At 40.7% G+C, this 12,098-nt stretch overlaps 1 protein-coding gene across 1 annotated transcript; it reads right to left on the bottom strand.

Moving 5' to 3' along the window:
• Positions 1-4,664: 4,664 nt before the first annotated feature.
• On the bottom strand, positions 4,665-11,957 carry nkiras2 (NFKB inhibitor interacting Ras-like 2). Its single transcript, XM_059956444.1, has 4 exons — positions 11,812-11,957; positions 9,299-9,436; positions 6,520-6,761; positions 4,665-5,049 (listed from the first exon to the last, which is right to left on the bottom strand). Exons 2-4 carry the CDS (start codon positions 9,390-9,392, stop codon positions 4,813-4,815), a joined length of 573 nt encoding a protein of 190 aa, XP_059812427.1. The 5' UTR covers positions 9,393-9,436; positions 11,812-11,957; the 3' UTR covers positions 4,665-4,812.
• Positions 11,958-12,098: the final 141 nt, after the last annotated feature.

The raw sequence follows: 12,098 nt of genomic DNA, 5'->3' as shown, positions 1-12,098 counted from the left end.
CTGCAGTTGCAAAGAGGTTTATTCAAACTTAACGGCCTCGCTTTAAAGCCTTCCTGTTTCCACCCTCCCCGGGCGGGAATGCCATATTCACAGTCCCGTCCCGCACGCGGGCTTTTCCCCTTGATGGTGAAGAAGGCCTGGCGCCCTTTTTGGGACCGGCCTCAATGCCGGCACGCGCCACTTTGTGAGCCGGTTCGAGTGCGCTGGGAAGTGGGTCGCCACAGTTAAATCTTATTTTTTAAGCATTCAAGGATGAACTCTTCCTCTTCAATACCACTTTCTTAACATAAGACCATAATTGGCCACTTGGCCCATTGAGTTTTCTCCACCATTCCATCATGGCTGATTTATTATCCCCATTCTCATGCTTTCTCCTGATTACCTTTGACACCCTGACTATCCAAAAACCTATCAACCACTGCTTTAAATATACTCGAAGTCTTGGCCTCCACAGACATCCATGGCAATGAATTCCACAGATTCGCCACCCTCTAGCTAAAGAAATTCCTTCTCATCTCTGTTCTAAATGGACATTCCTCTATTCTGAAGCTGTGCCCTCTGGTCTAAGACTCATCCACTATAGGAAATAACCACTGTCTAGGCCTTTCAATATTCCATAGGTTTCAGTGAGATCCCCCCCCTCATCCTTTTAAACTCCAGCAAGTACAGGCCCAGAGGCATCAAATGCTCCTCATATGTTAACCTTTTCATTCCTGGAATCATGTTCATGAACCTCCTCTGGACACTCTCCAATGCCAGCACGTCTTTTCTTAGATAAGGGGCCCAAAACTACTCATAATACTCCAAGTGTGGTCTGACCAATATTGTATAAAACCTCAGCATTATACCCCTGCTTTTAGTCCTCTCGAAATGAATGCTAACATGGCATTTGCCTTTCTTGCCACCGACTCAACCTGCAAGTTAACCTTTAAGGAATCCTGCACAAGGATTCCTAAGTCCTGCTGCAACGCTGATTTTTGAGTTTTTTCCCCATTTAGAAAATAGCCTATGCCTTTATTCCTTCTACCAAAGTACATGACCATACACTTCCCTACACTGTATTCCATCTGCCACTTCTTTGCCCATTCTCCCAATCTGTCTAGGTCCTTCTGCAGTCTCCCTGCTCCCACATGACCTGCCCCTCCAGCTATCTTTGTATCATCTACAAACTTGGCCACAAAGCCATCAATTCTGTCATGCAAATCAATGACCTACCACACACAAAGCCATGTTATCCAAATACTCATGTATCCAGTCCCTTAGAATACCTTCCAATAACTTTTCCACTACTTATGTCAGGCTCACCAGCAGATAATTTCTAGAACCTTTCTTAAACAGGGGGACAACATTAGCAATCTTCCAATCATCTGACACCTCACCTGTTGCTAAGGATGATTTAATATCTCTGCTAGAGCCCCTGCAATTTCTGCATTCTCACACAGGGTCCAAGGGAACACTTCTTCTGGCCCTGTGGATTTGCCCACTGTAATTTGCCTCAAGACAGCAAACACCTCCTCCTCTGTAATCTGTATAGGGTTTATGAACTCACTGCTGCTTTGGCTTACTTCTAGACTCTGTCTGTCTCCCAAATAAATACAGATGCAAACAATCTATTTAAGATCTCCCCCATCTCTTTTGGCTCCATGCATGGATTACCATTCTGATCTTCCAGAGGACCAATTTTGTCCCTTGCAATCCTTTTGCTTTCAACATATCTGTAGAAGCCCTTAGGATCCCCCTTCACCTAAAGCAACCTCATGCCTTCTTTTAGGACTCACGATTTCTTTCTCAAGTAATTTCTTGCATTTCTTACTCAAGTGCCTCATTTGTTCCTTACTTCTATTTCTGCCATGCACCTCCTTTTTCTTTTCCTTAATCAAGGCCTCAATGTCTCTTGAAAACCAAGGATCCCTACACCTGTTATCTTTACCATTTATTCTGACAGGCACATACAAGCTTCATACTCACAAAATTTCACTTTTGAAGGCCTCCCACTTAACAAGTATACCTTTGGCAGACAACAGCTTGTCCTAATCAAAACTTGCCAGATCCTTTCAGGTACCATCAAAATTGGCCTTTCTCCAATTCTGAATCTCAACCTGAGGACCAGACCCATCCTTTTCATTAGTTACCTTGAAACTAATAGCATTATGATCATTAGATTCAAACTGTTCCCCTTCACAAACTGCTGTCACCTGCCCTGTCATACTCCCTAATAGGAGATCAAGTATTGCACACTCCCTCATTGGGACTTCTATGTACTGATTAAGGAAACTTTCCTGAATACATTTGACAAACTCTATCCCATCTAGTCTTTTGACAATATGGGAGACCCAGTAAATATGTGGTAAGTTAAAATCACCTACTATCACGGCCTTGTGTTTCTTGCAATGCCTTAATGAGTGGCAGGTTCTGGAGCACACTAAAGTCTTTCTCCCAGCTACACTGGACCCTTTCTGGTTTGCTTATCACTCAAATCGATCCACTGATGATGCAATAGCCTCTGCCCTCCACTCTATCCTGCCCCACCTGGAAAATGGGGTTTCATATATAGACTTCAGTTCGGCGTTCAACACCATCATACCCCAGAAGCTGGTGGGGAAACTGTTCTCGCTGGGTCTGAACACCTCCCCCTGCAATCGAATACTGGATTTCTTAACAGTAAGGCCACAGTCAGTCCGTGTGGGAAGCAACATCTCCCGTCCCGTTACGCTGAGCACTGGTGCTCCCTAAGGCTGTGTGCTCAGTTCACTGCAGTTCGCACTGCTGACACTGCATTACAGGATCCAGCTCAAACCGTGTCATCAAGTTTGTGGATGACACAACAGCGGTTGGCCTCATCAAGAATGATGACGAGATGGAGTATAGCAAGGAAGTGGAGGGACTGGTGGATTGGTGTGAGAAGAACAACCTAAGTCTGAACCTGGGGAGGACAAAGGAAATCACTGTGGACTTCCGGAAGGCGCAAGCGAACCATCCCCCCTTTGTAAATACATTGCTCCTCCATAGAGAGAGTGAAGTGCACCGAGTTCCTGGGAGTTCACATCACTGATCACCTCCTTGAACAAGAAGACACAGCAGCATCTCCACTTCCTAAGAAGATTGAGGCAAGCAAGGCTCCCACCCCTTCCCCCATCTTAACTGTGTTTTACAGGATCCCCATCGAGAGCATCCTATCAAGTTTCATCTCCATCTGGTATGGGAGCAGGCGAGCATCAGACCGGAAGTTACTACAAAGGACTGTGAGAACAGCTGGGAGGATCATAGGGGTCTCCCTACCATCCCTCTGGACATTTATCAGGAGCACTGTGTACACAGGGTCCTTAGTATTATTTACGATCCCACCCATCTATCCAGCATCCTCTTTGATTTTCTACCATCAGGCAGGAGACTACAATGCATAAAAACAAGAATGGTCAGGATGAGAAACAGTGTCTTCCTCCAGGCTATTAGAATTCTGAACTCCCAGCCGTATCGTATTCAAAGTGTCACTGGTTAATCTGTTCCGTGCCTTGCAATATTTAATATTAATGCCCTTTAGTTTGTTATTTATGTGCGATTCATCAGTAGATTTTATCCTTACCTTCATAAGTGTGATTTATGTGCGTTATACCCCAGTTCAAAGAAACATCTCATCTCTATATGTAGTTGGGATGTAGTTAAATGACAACAAATTCCAATTGACTTGAACAGTCTATGATCTCTCTACAAATTTGTTCCTCTAAATCCTGGGGACTGTTGTTTAGTCTATAATTTAGCCCCATTAACATGGTCATACCTTTCTTATTCCTCAGTTCCACCCATAAAGCTTCACTAGATGAGTTCTCCAGTCTGTCCTGAGTGAGGACACCACTCCCCCTTTAATCCCTCCCACTCTGTCATATCTAAAACAATGGAAATTCTGGAATACTGAGCTGCCAGTCCTGATCCTCCTGCAAACAAATCTCACCAATGGCTACAATATCAGAGTTCTACGTGCTGATTCATGGCCTGAGCTCATTTGCCTTTCCTACAATACTTCTTGTATTGAAATATATGCAACTCAGAACATTAGTCCAACCTTTGATTTCTGACTACGTCTGAGATCTTAACCCCAACTGTCTCCATAACCACTTCACTATCTGTTCTGGCATTCTGCAACTCTAGTTTAAAACACCACCTCCTCACCACAGTACTAGCAAACCTTCCCTCCAGTTTAGGTGAACACTGTCTCTTCTGTAAATATCCCACCTTCCCTGGAAAAGAGCCCAATGATCCAAAAATCTGAAGCCATCCTTCCTACACCAACTCCTTAGCCACGTGTTAAACTGTATAATCTTCCTAGTTCTGGCCTCACAAACATGGGTAACAATCCTGAGATCAGAATCCTTGAGGTCATCATTTAACTTAGCACCTAGCTCTGTGATCTAACTTTGCAGAACTTCGCCCCTCTTCCTGCCTGTCATTGGTACCTATATGCACCACAACCTCTGGCTGCTCACCCTCCCACTTAAGAACGGCTTGATTATTTTCAGCTTTTTTCTGATTTTATTCCAAGTAAAAATGTTGTATGAAGAAGTCAAAACTCTAGCATGCCTGTGTGTACAGATGATTCGTGTTTGATTCTTAAAGAATCTCTAATATTTTGTAACTTGTCACTTCATTTCAAACCAAACACAATCATATTTTAAGATTTAGCTTTGATAAGGCTCAATAGATTTATTACATGAGTGAAGAAAAAACATTATCATAAATAAGAATAGCTCTTCATGATATAAACTTTGCAGGAATGAAATAAAATATTGCACTTCAATGGCATCTCTGCATTTGTTATCAAGTGTCAATTGAACCACTCCCCTTTTTCCGACTAAGGGGAAAGGTGGCCTTGCTCTGAGGTTGCGTCATCTTGCTGGCCAGATGGACAAAAGGCTCGATCAAAGTCTTGCGCTCTGCCACGGACACCTCCCAGAGTTTAACCTTCTCCAGCTTTGCCCACTGCTGTACGGCATCATAATCTACACGTCGCTCTTCCTGAAGGTCACACTTGTTTCCCAGAATGACAATGGTCACCTGCCAGAAGAGCAAATAACTCAGAGCTTTCAATGCCAACACCTAAAGCTTTCAAAACACCTCTGTATACAGAATTACATTTTTAAAGATCAAGTGAAATACAAAATGTGCTCCAATAGTTATTGCCTTAACTCATTTGCCTTATTATTGCCTTAATTTATCATACAATTTATTATTAACTTAACTCGTATAGTGCCCACTGCCCAGTGTTGAACTGAAACATGACAATAACACATACTAACTCTGATCTGTACCCAATTATCCAATCTGTAAAATTAATGGTGTCATCATTAATTAAGATACCAGCAGGTAACTTGTTCCTGCAAAAGTCAGGGTGACTGTTCTCAGAATAAAGAAAAGTCAGAGGAAGGAAATTAGTTTGGACTGGTCTTGGGATCTAATGTGTTAAAATGGAGAGAAATTTATTAAGATTCTTGCCCTTGATCATTAACCACCAATCTCCCTTTGCAAGTATGTACGTGTGGATATTGACAAGGACGTGTATGCCTTTCCATTTACTCGTGTTTTTCTCACTCAGTCCTGCAGGAATACCAAGATTAAAAATTAGCATGTATTGTCAATGAAACATACAGCAAAATGCGTCGTTTGTGGCAAATCAAACCAGCAAGGACTGTGCTGGGGGCAGCCCGCAAGTGACGTCACACTTCCAGCACCAACATAGCATGACCTCAACTCACAACCCTAACCCATATGTCTTCAGCATGTGGGAGGGAACCAGAGGACCCAGAAGAAACCCATCCAGTCATGGGGAGAACAGAGAAACTTCTTACAGATAACAGTGGGAGTTGAATCCTGATCTTACAGCTGAAGCTGTAAGTAGTGTTAAACTAACCACTTCAGTACTGTGCAGCACATCAATAATGCAAATGCTTGCATTTTATTAAAGTCTTAAAGATTTTAGAAGCTAAAGAGTGGAGACAGTTTGTTTCAATTATAGAGAATCCTCGTGAGACTTCAGCTTGAATATATGCTATATTCCAGTCTGTGTAATCTTTCCATATTTGATACACAGAGCATTTGAAGCAAGTTTCCAGTAAGTTTAGACAGCACATGATTGTCAAGAAACTGCTATGTTCATTAACCCTGCTCTGGATGTACCTTTACAATAAAGGAATTTTGATGCATGACTCTCTCTTGGGAATTTTCAATGGTCTAGATGGTGTTCAGGAGTGGTTCCATCCAATATTTACTGTTCTTGCAACAATCCAGTAGGTGGAATGGCTATTCTTCCAATATTAAGGTGTCCCTGATGCTGATTTAAAATCATATTCTTTATTGTTGTAAACTAAAATTTTATCAATTTAGCATTTTTAATTTAAAAAATACATTGAAGCTTACAGGCAACATCAAGAATTAACTGAAAGCAATACACAAGCATTGTGAGTTCGACACAAATAAAACACTGAAATGTTTTGGTACTTGATCACAGAACAGAGTTCATTCCAGTACCTCTTTCTTATCGCGAGATCTGTCAATTTCCTTTTTCAGAGCTTCGACCCGTTTGAAGGATTCCCGGCTGTCTATGCTGTACACCAGCACAAACCCATCAGCAAAGGAATAGTAATGCTTGGGCAGCTCGGTGCCTTCTCTCAGGCCTTTGGTGTCATAAAAACGGACCTGTTCCCGGACACCACGGTCTGTCTCTATAGAACCAACGTAAATATCTTCCAAAGTTTCATTTGTCTCAGAACCTTTTGGGAGAGGGGAAATAACATTTTGTTGAATGTCTTGATAACATTACAGCCAACCAAAGAAATAGCCTTATCCAGTAAGGCTGACAACCACACTTTCATTGTACAGAACAATTTATGCAACTATCTTCCATTCACTGCATTTCCTAGAGAAATTATCCTGCTCTTACTGGAGAGGTTGCTGTAGATGCTACTGCATCTGCTCTTTAAACAGGCTGAATTATACTGACTACTTTATACAGATTTAGATAACTCAATGTGAATTATAAATACTCTGAAATCTCTTAGGGGACTGATACAGTAAAATGTAGAGAACCTGTTCCCTTTACTTGGAAAGGAAGTTGAACTGGCGGGTACAAGGCTGAGGTGACCCCAAAAAGATTTATATAATCATGAAGGGCAAAGTCAAGTCTTTCTCCCTGAGGCAGGTGAGTCTAAAACTTAAGTTTTAGAGGGCATGGGTTTAAGGTGAGAGGGGAGAAATTTAAAGGAGATCTGAGGACCAAGTTCTTCTGCACAGAGGTTGATAGTTAATAGAATGAGCTGCCAAATGACATGGTAGAGGCTGGTACAAGTCATCGCACTAGCACAGGTACTAGGATAGGAAAGGAGTAAATGCACATAGGCCTAATCCAGACAAATGAGATTAATGTAAATACAGTCGGCCCTCCTTATCCGCGAGGGGATTGGTTCTGAGACCCCCTGCGGATACCAAAAAACACGGATGCTCAAGTCCCTTATTTAACCTGTCTCAGTGCGGTAGTCTTTAGGACCCAGCGGAACCCCGGACTTTATTTAACATGTCTCAGTGCGATGGACATTAGGACCTGGCGGTGCAGTTCTGAATCCGCAGTGTTTCTGTTCACGAAAATAATCATGATCACAATTAAAAATGAGGTGGAAGTAATAAAGTGATCAGAAAGAGGTGAAACGCCATCTGTCATTGGAAAAGCATTAGGTTGCAGTTGGTTAACGATCGGAACAATTTTAATGGTGCATGTGAAAGGCCCTGCCCCGATGAAAGCTACAATTATTACTAAGCAACGCAGTGGTTTGATTATTGAAATACGTATGTTTCTTAAGTGTTTTATGTGCATAGAAAGGTAGAATATGTACTATATACTGAGAAAAACGTTTGACTAACTGATGCTAAATAATACCGGATGTACCTGTTCCGACTTCAAATCCGACTTAAAGGTGGACTCAGGAATGGAACTCATTCATAACCTGGGGACTACCTGTATATATACCACAGACAACCTATAACATAGTGCCAGAATGTGGTCACGATTGTAATACAAAGTAAATGGGACACAGTAAGGTCCCATAAACAATAATTAGGTTAACAAATTGATAATCTGTTGGTTGAAATACTTGGATTACTCCATACTTTTCTTTGTACCTTTTACAATGCATTTTTGTAGCACTGAAATAGTAGCCTTACATTTTAGGCTGCTACTCTCTGATGTGAAATATCAAACAGGAATGAAAATTAATCTACTAAATGCTTAAGTTGCACACATCAATATGCACGAGCTTAAAGAAGACTAATAACTAAGACTCTTCAAAACTCAGATCCTAATGTATGGATTTCCTGTTTTAAGTATGGATGTATTTTAATGTATGGATTTCCATTCGTTTTAAGTTAAAGTGTAGGATGGCACATGTCATCCACAGTCAGTAAACTCAGAGAATGCTGGAAACACTCAGTAGTCAGACAGTGTTTATGCTTAGAGTTAAAGACACTTCATCAGATTAAAGGTCATCCACCACAACATTAATTTTGCTTCACTCTTCACAAATGATGCCTGGCCTACTGTTTTTATTTCAGATTTGTGGCATCGGTAGTTTATTTTAATTTTGCAATGACTGCTGCTTGATCTGAGTAGCTTAGAGGACACTTAGCACTTAGGACACAACAGAACCAACTGTGCCATTGAGGCAATCTTATTAAGGACAGAGCTCAATGGTTAAATTCCAATCTTATTTTTCATGTGTCACACACAAAGTAATAAAAATTAATCTTATTACTGAACTTGTTACATTGTGCCTTGGAAGACCCAAATGTTGTTCCTAAAGCGATCCAGTAACTTTATTTTGTTTTAAGCAAATTTATATAAAACAGTTCCCCAATTCCTGAAGCAAAAAAAAACAAACTGCTCGAGGAACTCAGTGGGTCAGACAGCATCTGTGCAAGGAAATGGATAATCAATGTTTTGGGTCAAGATCCTTCATTTGGACTGGCCACTTCCCTCCATAGAGGCTGTCTGACACAATTATCAAGTCCAACAGTTTGCTTCCTGCTCTAGATTCTAGCATCTGTAGTCTTTTGTGTCCCCATTTCCTGAAGAAACCTTTCTCCTTCACCAACAACCCCTGTCCTGGCTATCAGCTACACCCATTGCCCATCCTCCACCACTCGCCTCACTCCTCAAGTTGATAACCACACCACAACTAAAACTTCTCATCTCGTAGCTGGGAATGTAAGGATGTAAATGCAGCTGATCTTCCTAAAAATCTTTTGCCTTTACACTTACCAACAGCATGGTTTCCATACAGTAGTTGTTCCAAAATGGCAGTTTTTCCAACAGATGCCAACCCACACACCACCACTTTACAACTCTTCCCCATGTCACTCTCCTGGAACTGCCAAGAGTGGCACAGAGTTCTGGGTACTAAAGAGACAAGGGGAAAAACTATAAGCAATTCAGCACAGAAAACCAATGCAAAGAAATAGATTTCAAGTACCTAGTTCATTCACAGACTCCCCTCTTGCAAGCAGCATAAGTTTCCAGAACTTGTATCAGCATTACTACCTAAATAGCAAATTCTTAACATTATGATCTAGAAGACATTTCTTGAAAAGGTAGATGTATATTCAATACCAATATTTTTCTAAAAATTAGAGGCTATATCCTTCAAATAAGTAAAAAAATTAGTAAAGGACAAAGAAAAGGACACAAGGATAGTGGGTAGTACTTCTGAAGACCTGACAAAGGCACAAGGGGCTGAATGGACTCCTTCTGTTTGGGGTAATTCTACATGACTAAGAGGCAAGTAGAAAGAAAACTGATAATGTTGGAAATGTTTAGTTAAAGAGGACATGCATAAACAGGCAAAATCCAGCTGGGTATTTTAAATTATTTTTCAAACACCTGACATCTTGACTCAGCATGACAAGTGGTGATCTGAATCTTGTCAATTAGTTGGTTGGATTTACTAAATAGCATGGTCCAGATCTCTACGATGTATCTGGAGTCTCACCTCCAGCCAGTTTAACAGAAAGACTCAAACTTCTTATTTGCAGTATTGGAGAATGAGTAAGTCTAAAGACTAACAATTAAGCAGAGTGAGTTACCTGAGTTGGGGTGGGGGTAGGGAGTGGAAATGATAGGGAAAGCTATTGTTTGTCTGTGTCAATGGAAGAGACAGATCCCTCCCTGTTAGATTATCAAGGCTCCTTTGGTTAAAAACAAACTGCATTAACCTCTACAGGTGTATTTACTCACCAATAATCACATGATCCTAAACACATGATTACAATGGACCAATCACATTCCATTAAACACAAGCTTATTCGCTTTTATTCAATGTTTCATAAAATTATTTGCTTTTATATCAGCATTCTATTTTTGAAACTATTTTTGGCCCAAGCCTCATTTTACTCAGCTACATCTCATTTTCTCCTCCTCACATACAACCCTGGGCCAAAAATGAGGTTTACCCAATTTCTGTGTCAAGAGACACAATTCAATCATAATCCTAGTTCAATACTTGGATAAGGAACTAGAGCAGGTAATATGAATGAATTGAAATATCAACTGAAGGGAATGGACATGTTTTACAAAAATACAGAACAGTTAATAATGAATGATATGTGACAATAAGCACAGAACTTCCATAAAACAAGAGTGAATTGGCAAACTTTATAAAAGGTGAAAAGAGAACTAAAGGTTCTCAGTCACCTTGCATGAAAATTACATGAGGACACATAAATAATATTTTGTTCTCATTCGTGAGAGGAACACACTATAAAATAAAGCTCACACTTCAGTGAAGATAATTGGTTAAAAATTGCTATATCAGAACTCCTTTGACAAATATGGAAATCATTAGGATTTGTAAATCTATATATAATATTTACTCTTTAAAATGCAATTGTATGCAGTGGAACCTGTCCTTCTCTTTCGATTGGCAATCTGACTCAAAGAACAGGAGTCAGACGGAGGTTCTGAAAGACCAGCACAATAGAGCCACGCTTTCCTCCTTTTCAGGAAGGGTGATTTTCTCTGTCATTTTCTTTGTACTAAGACAAAATAAGTGGACTTAGACAGAATAGTTATACACAGGTGCATTAACCGCATAATATATTCATTGAATATCCTGCAATAAAGTAGTGTGATCATGGTTTGGGGGGGGGGGGGGGGTGAAAGAGTGTGAACACCTTGACAAACTGTTCTAAAGATGAAATCTAGAAGTTTGAAATCACCACAGAAAACACTGTAGTATGAAATGCAGCCCCCTATAACATTGTGATGTAAATTCAACACATAACTGAGTGAATAGTTTATTCTAAAAAGCTTTTCAAATTCCAGCTACACCCTTCTCTGTTTACAAGTCAAGTAAATGGAAATGAAGGCCATTTTACCTAAGTAACAGCAAGCTAGTATATGATACAATCTACACACAAATAGAAAATGGGCCATCCAGAAACCACACAATCCTAGTGAAAAAATTAACAGCCATTTATCATGCATGAAAACTCAAACCATCAACAAATCTACACAAGAATAACTCGATAAGAAATGCTGAATCTCTACAACATAAAAACAAAATCCCGCACCATTTAAACACGGAGCTGGAAACGTCAATGAGTTTAATTTGGGAAGTTGTACGATAATAATATAAATATTAACAGGCTAATAAGAATCATCACAATTTAGCATTAAAGCAACAAATCTGTTACATCGAAACCACTTATTTCATTTAATACTTTTTTCTGGAAAACAATTGCTCTTTTTTGAAAAGACGGACACAGCTTTAACGTTACCTCAATGAATCGTTGTCTTGATGACAGGTTTGTTAGTGGAAGAGCAAATCTCGCACCCACCCCCCAGCGCCAGACTGAGCCGCGATCTCTTCCTGCACCAGGCCGGACAAGCGTGACCTCATCCCCGTCTCTCGACTCACCGCCGCGCCCCCCACAGGCCCGGAGGAGATCTCAGTCCTCCACCTCTCAACCTGCAGAAAGCAAGAACTCCTCATGTAGTTGACTGTGTCAACAAAATCTTCTCAGTTCATTTTGCCCATTATCCGATCTCCCCGGATGCATTTGGC

This window comes from Hypanus sabinus, chromosome X1 (genome assembly GCF_030144855.1).
Source record: "Hypanus sabinus isolate sHypSab1 chromosome X1, sHypSab1.hap1, whole genome shotgun sequence".
NCBI lineage: Eukaryota > Metazoa > Chordata > Chondrichthyes > Myliobatiformes > Dasyatidae > Hypanus > Hypanus sabinus.
The sequence above is the reverse complement of the archived record's forward strand: the minus strand, read 5'-3'. Positions and strand labels throughout refer to the sequence as shown.

What these genes read in the sequence shown, in the direction of transcription:
- nkiras2 (XM_059956444.1), bottom strand. Translation starts at nt 9,392, where the DNA reads ATGGGGAAGAGTTGTAAAGTGGTGGTGTGTGGGTTGGCATCTGTTGGA. An exon ending in GTATGGAAACCATGCTGTTG is followed by an intron (nt 6,762 to 9,298) that starts GTAAGTGTAAAG and finishes CTCTCCCAAAAG; the next exon opens with GTTCTGAGACAAATGAAACT. An exon ending in GATCTCGCGATAAGAAAGAG is followed by an intron (nt 5,050 to 6,519) that starts GTACTGGAATGA and finishes CTCTTCTGGCAG; the next exon opens with GTGACCATTGTCATTCTGGG.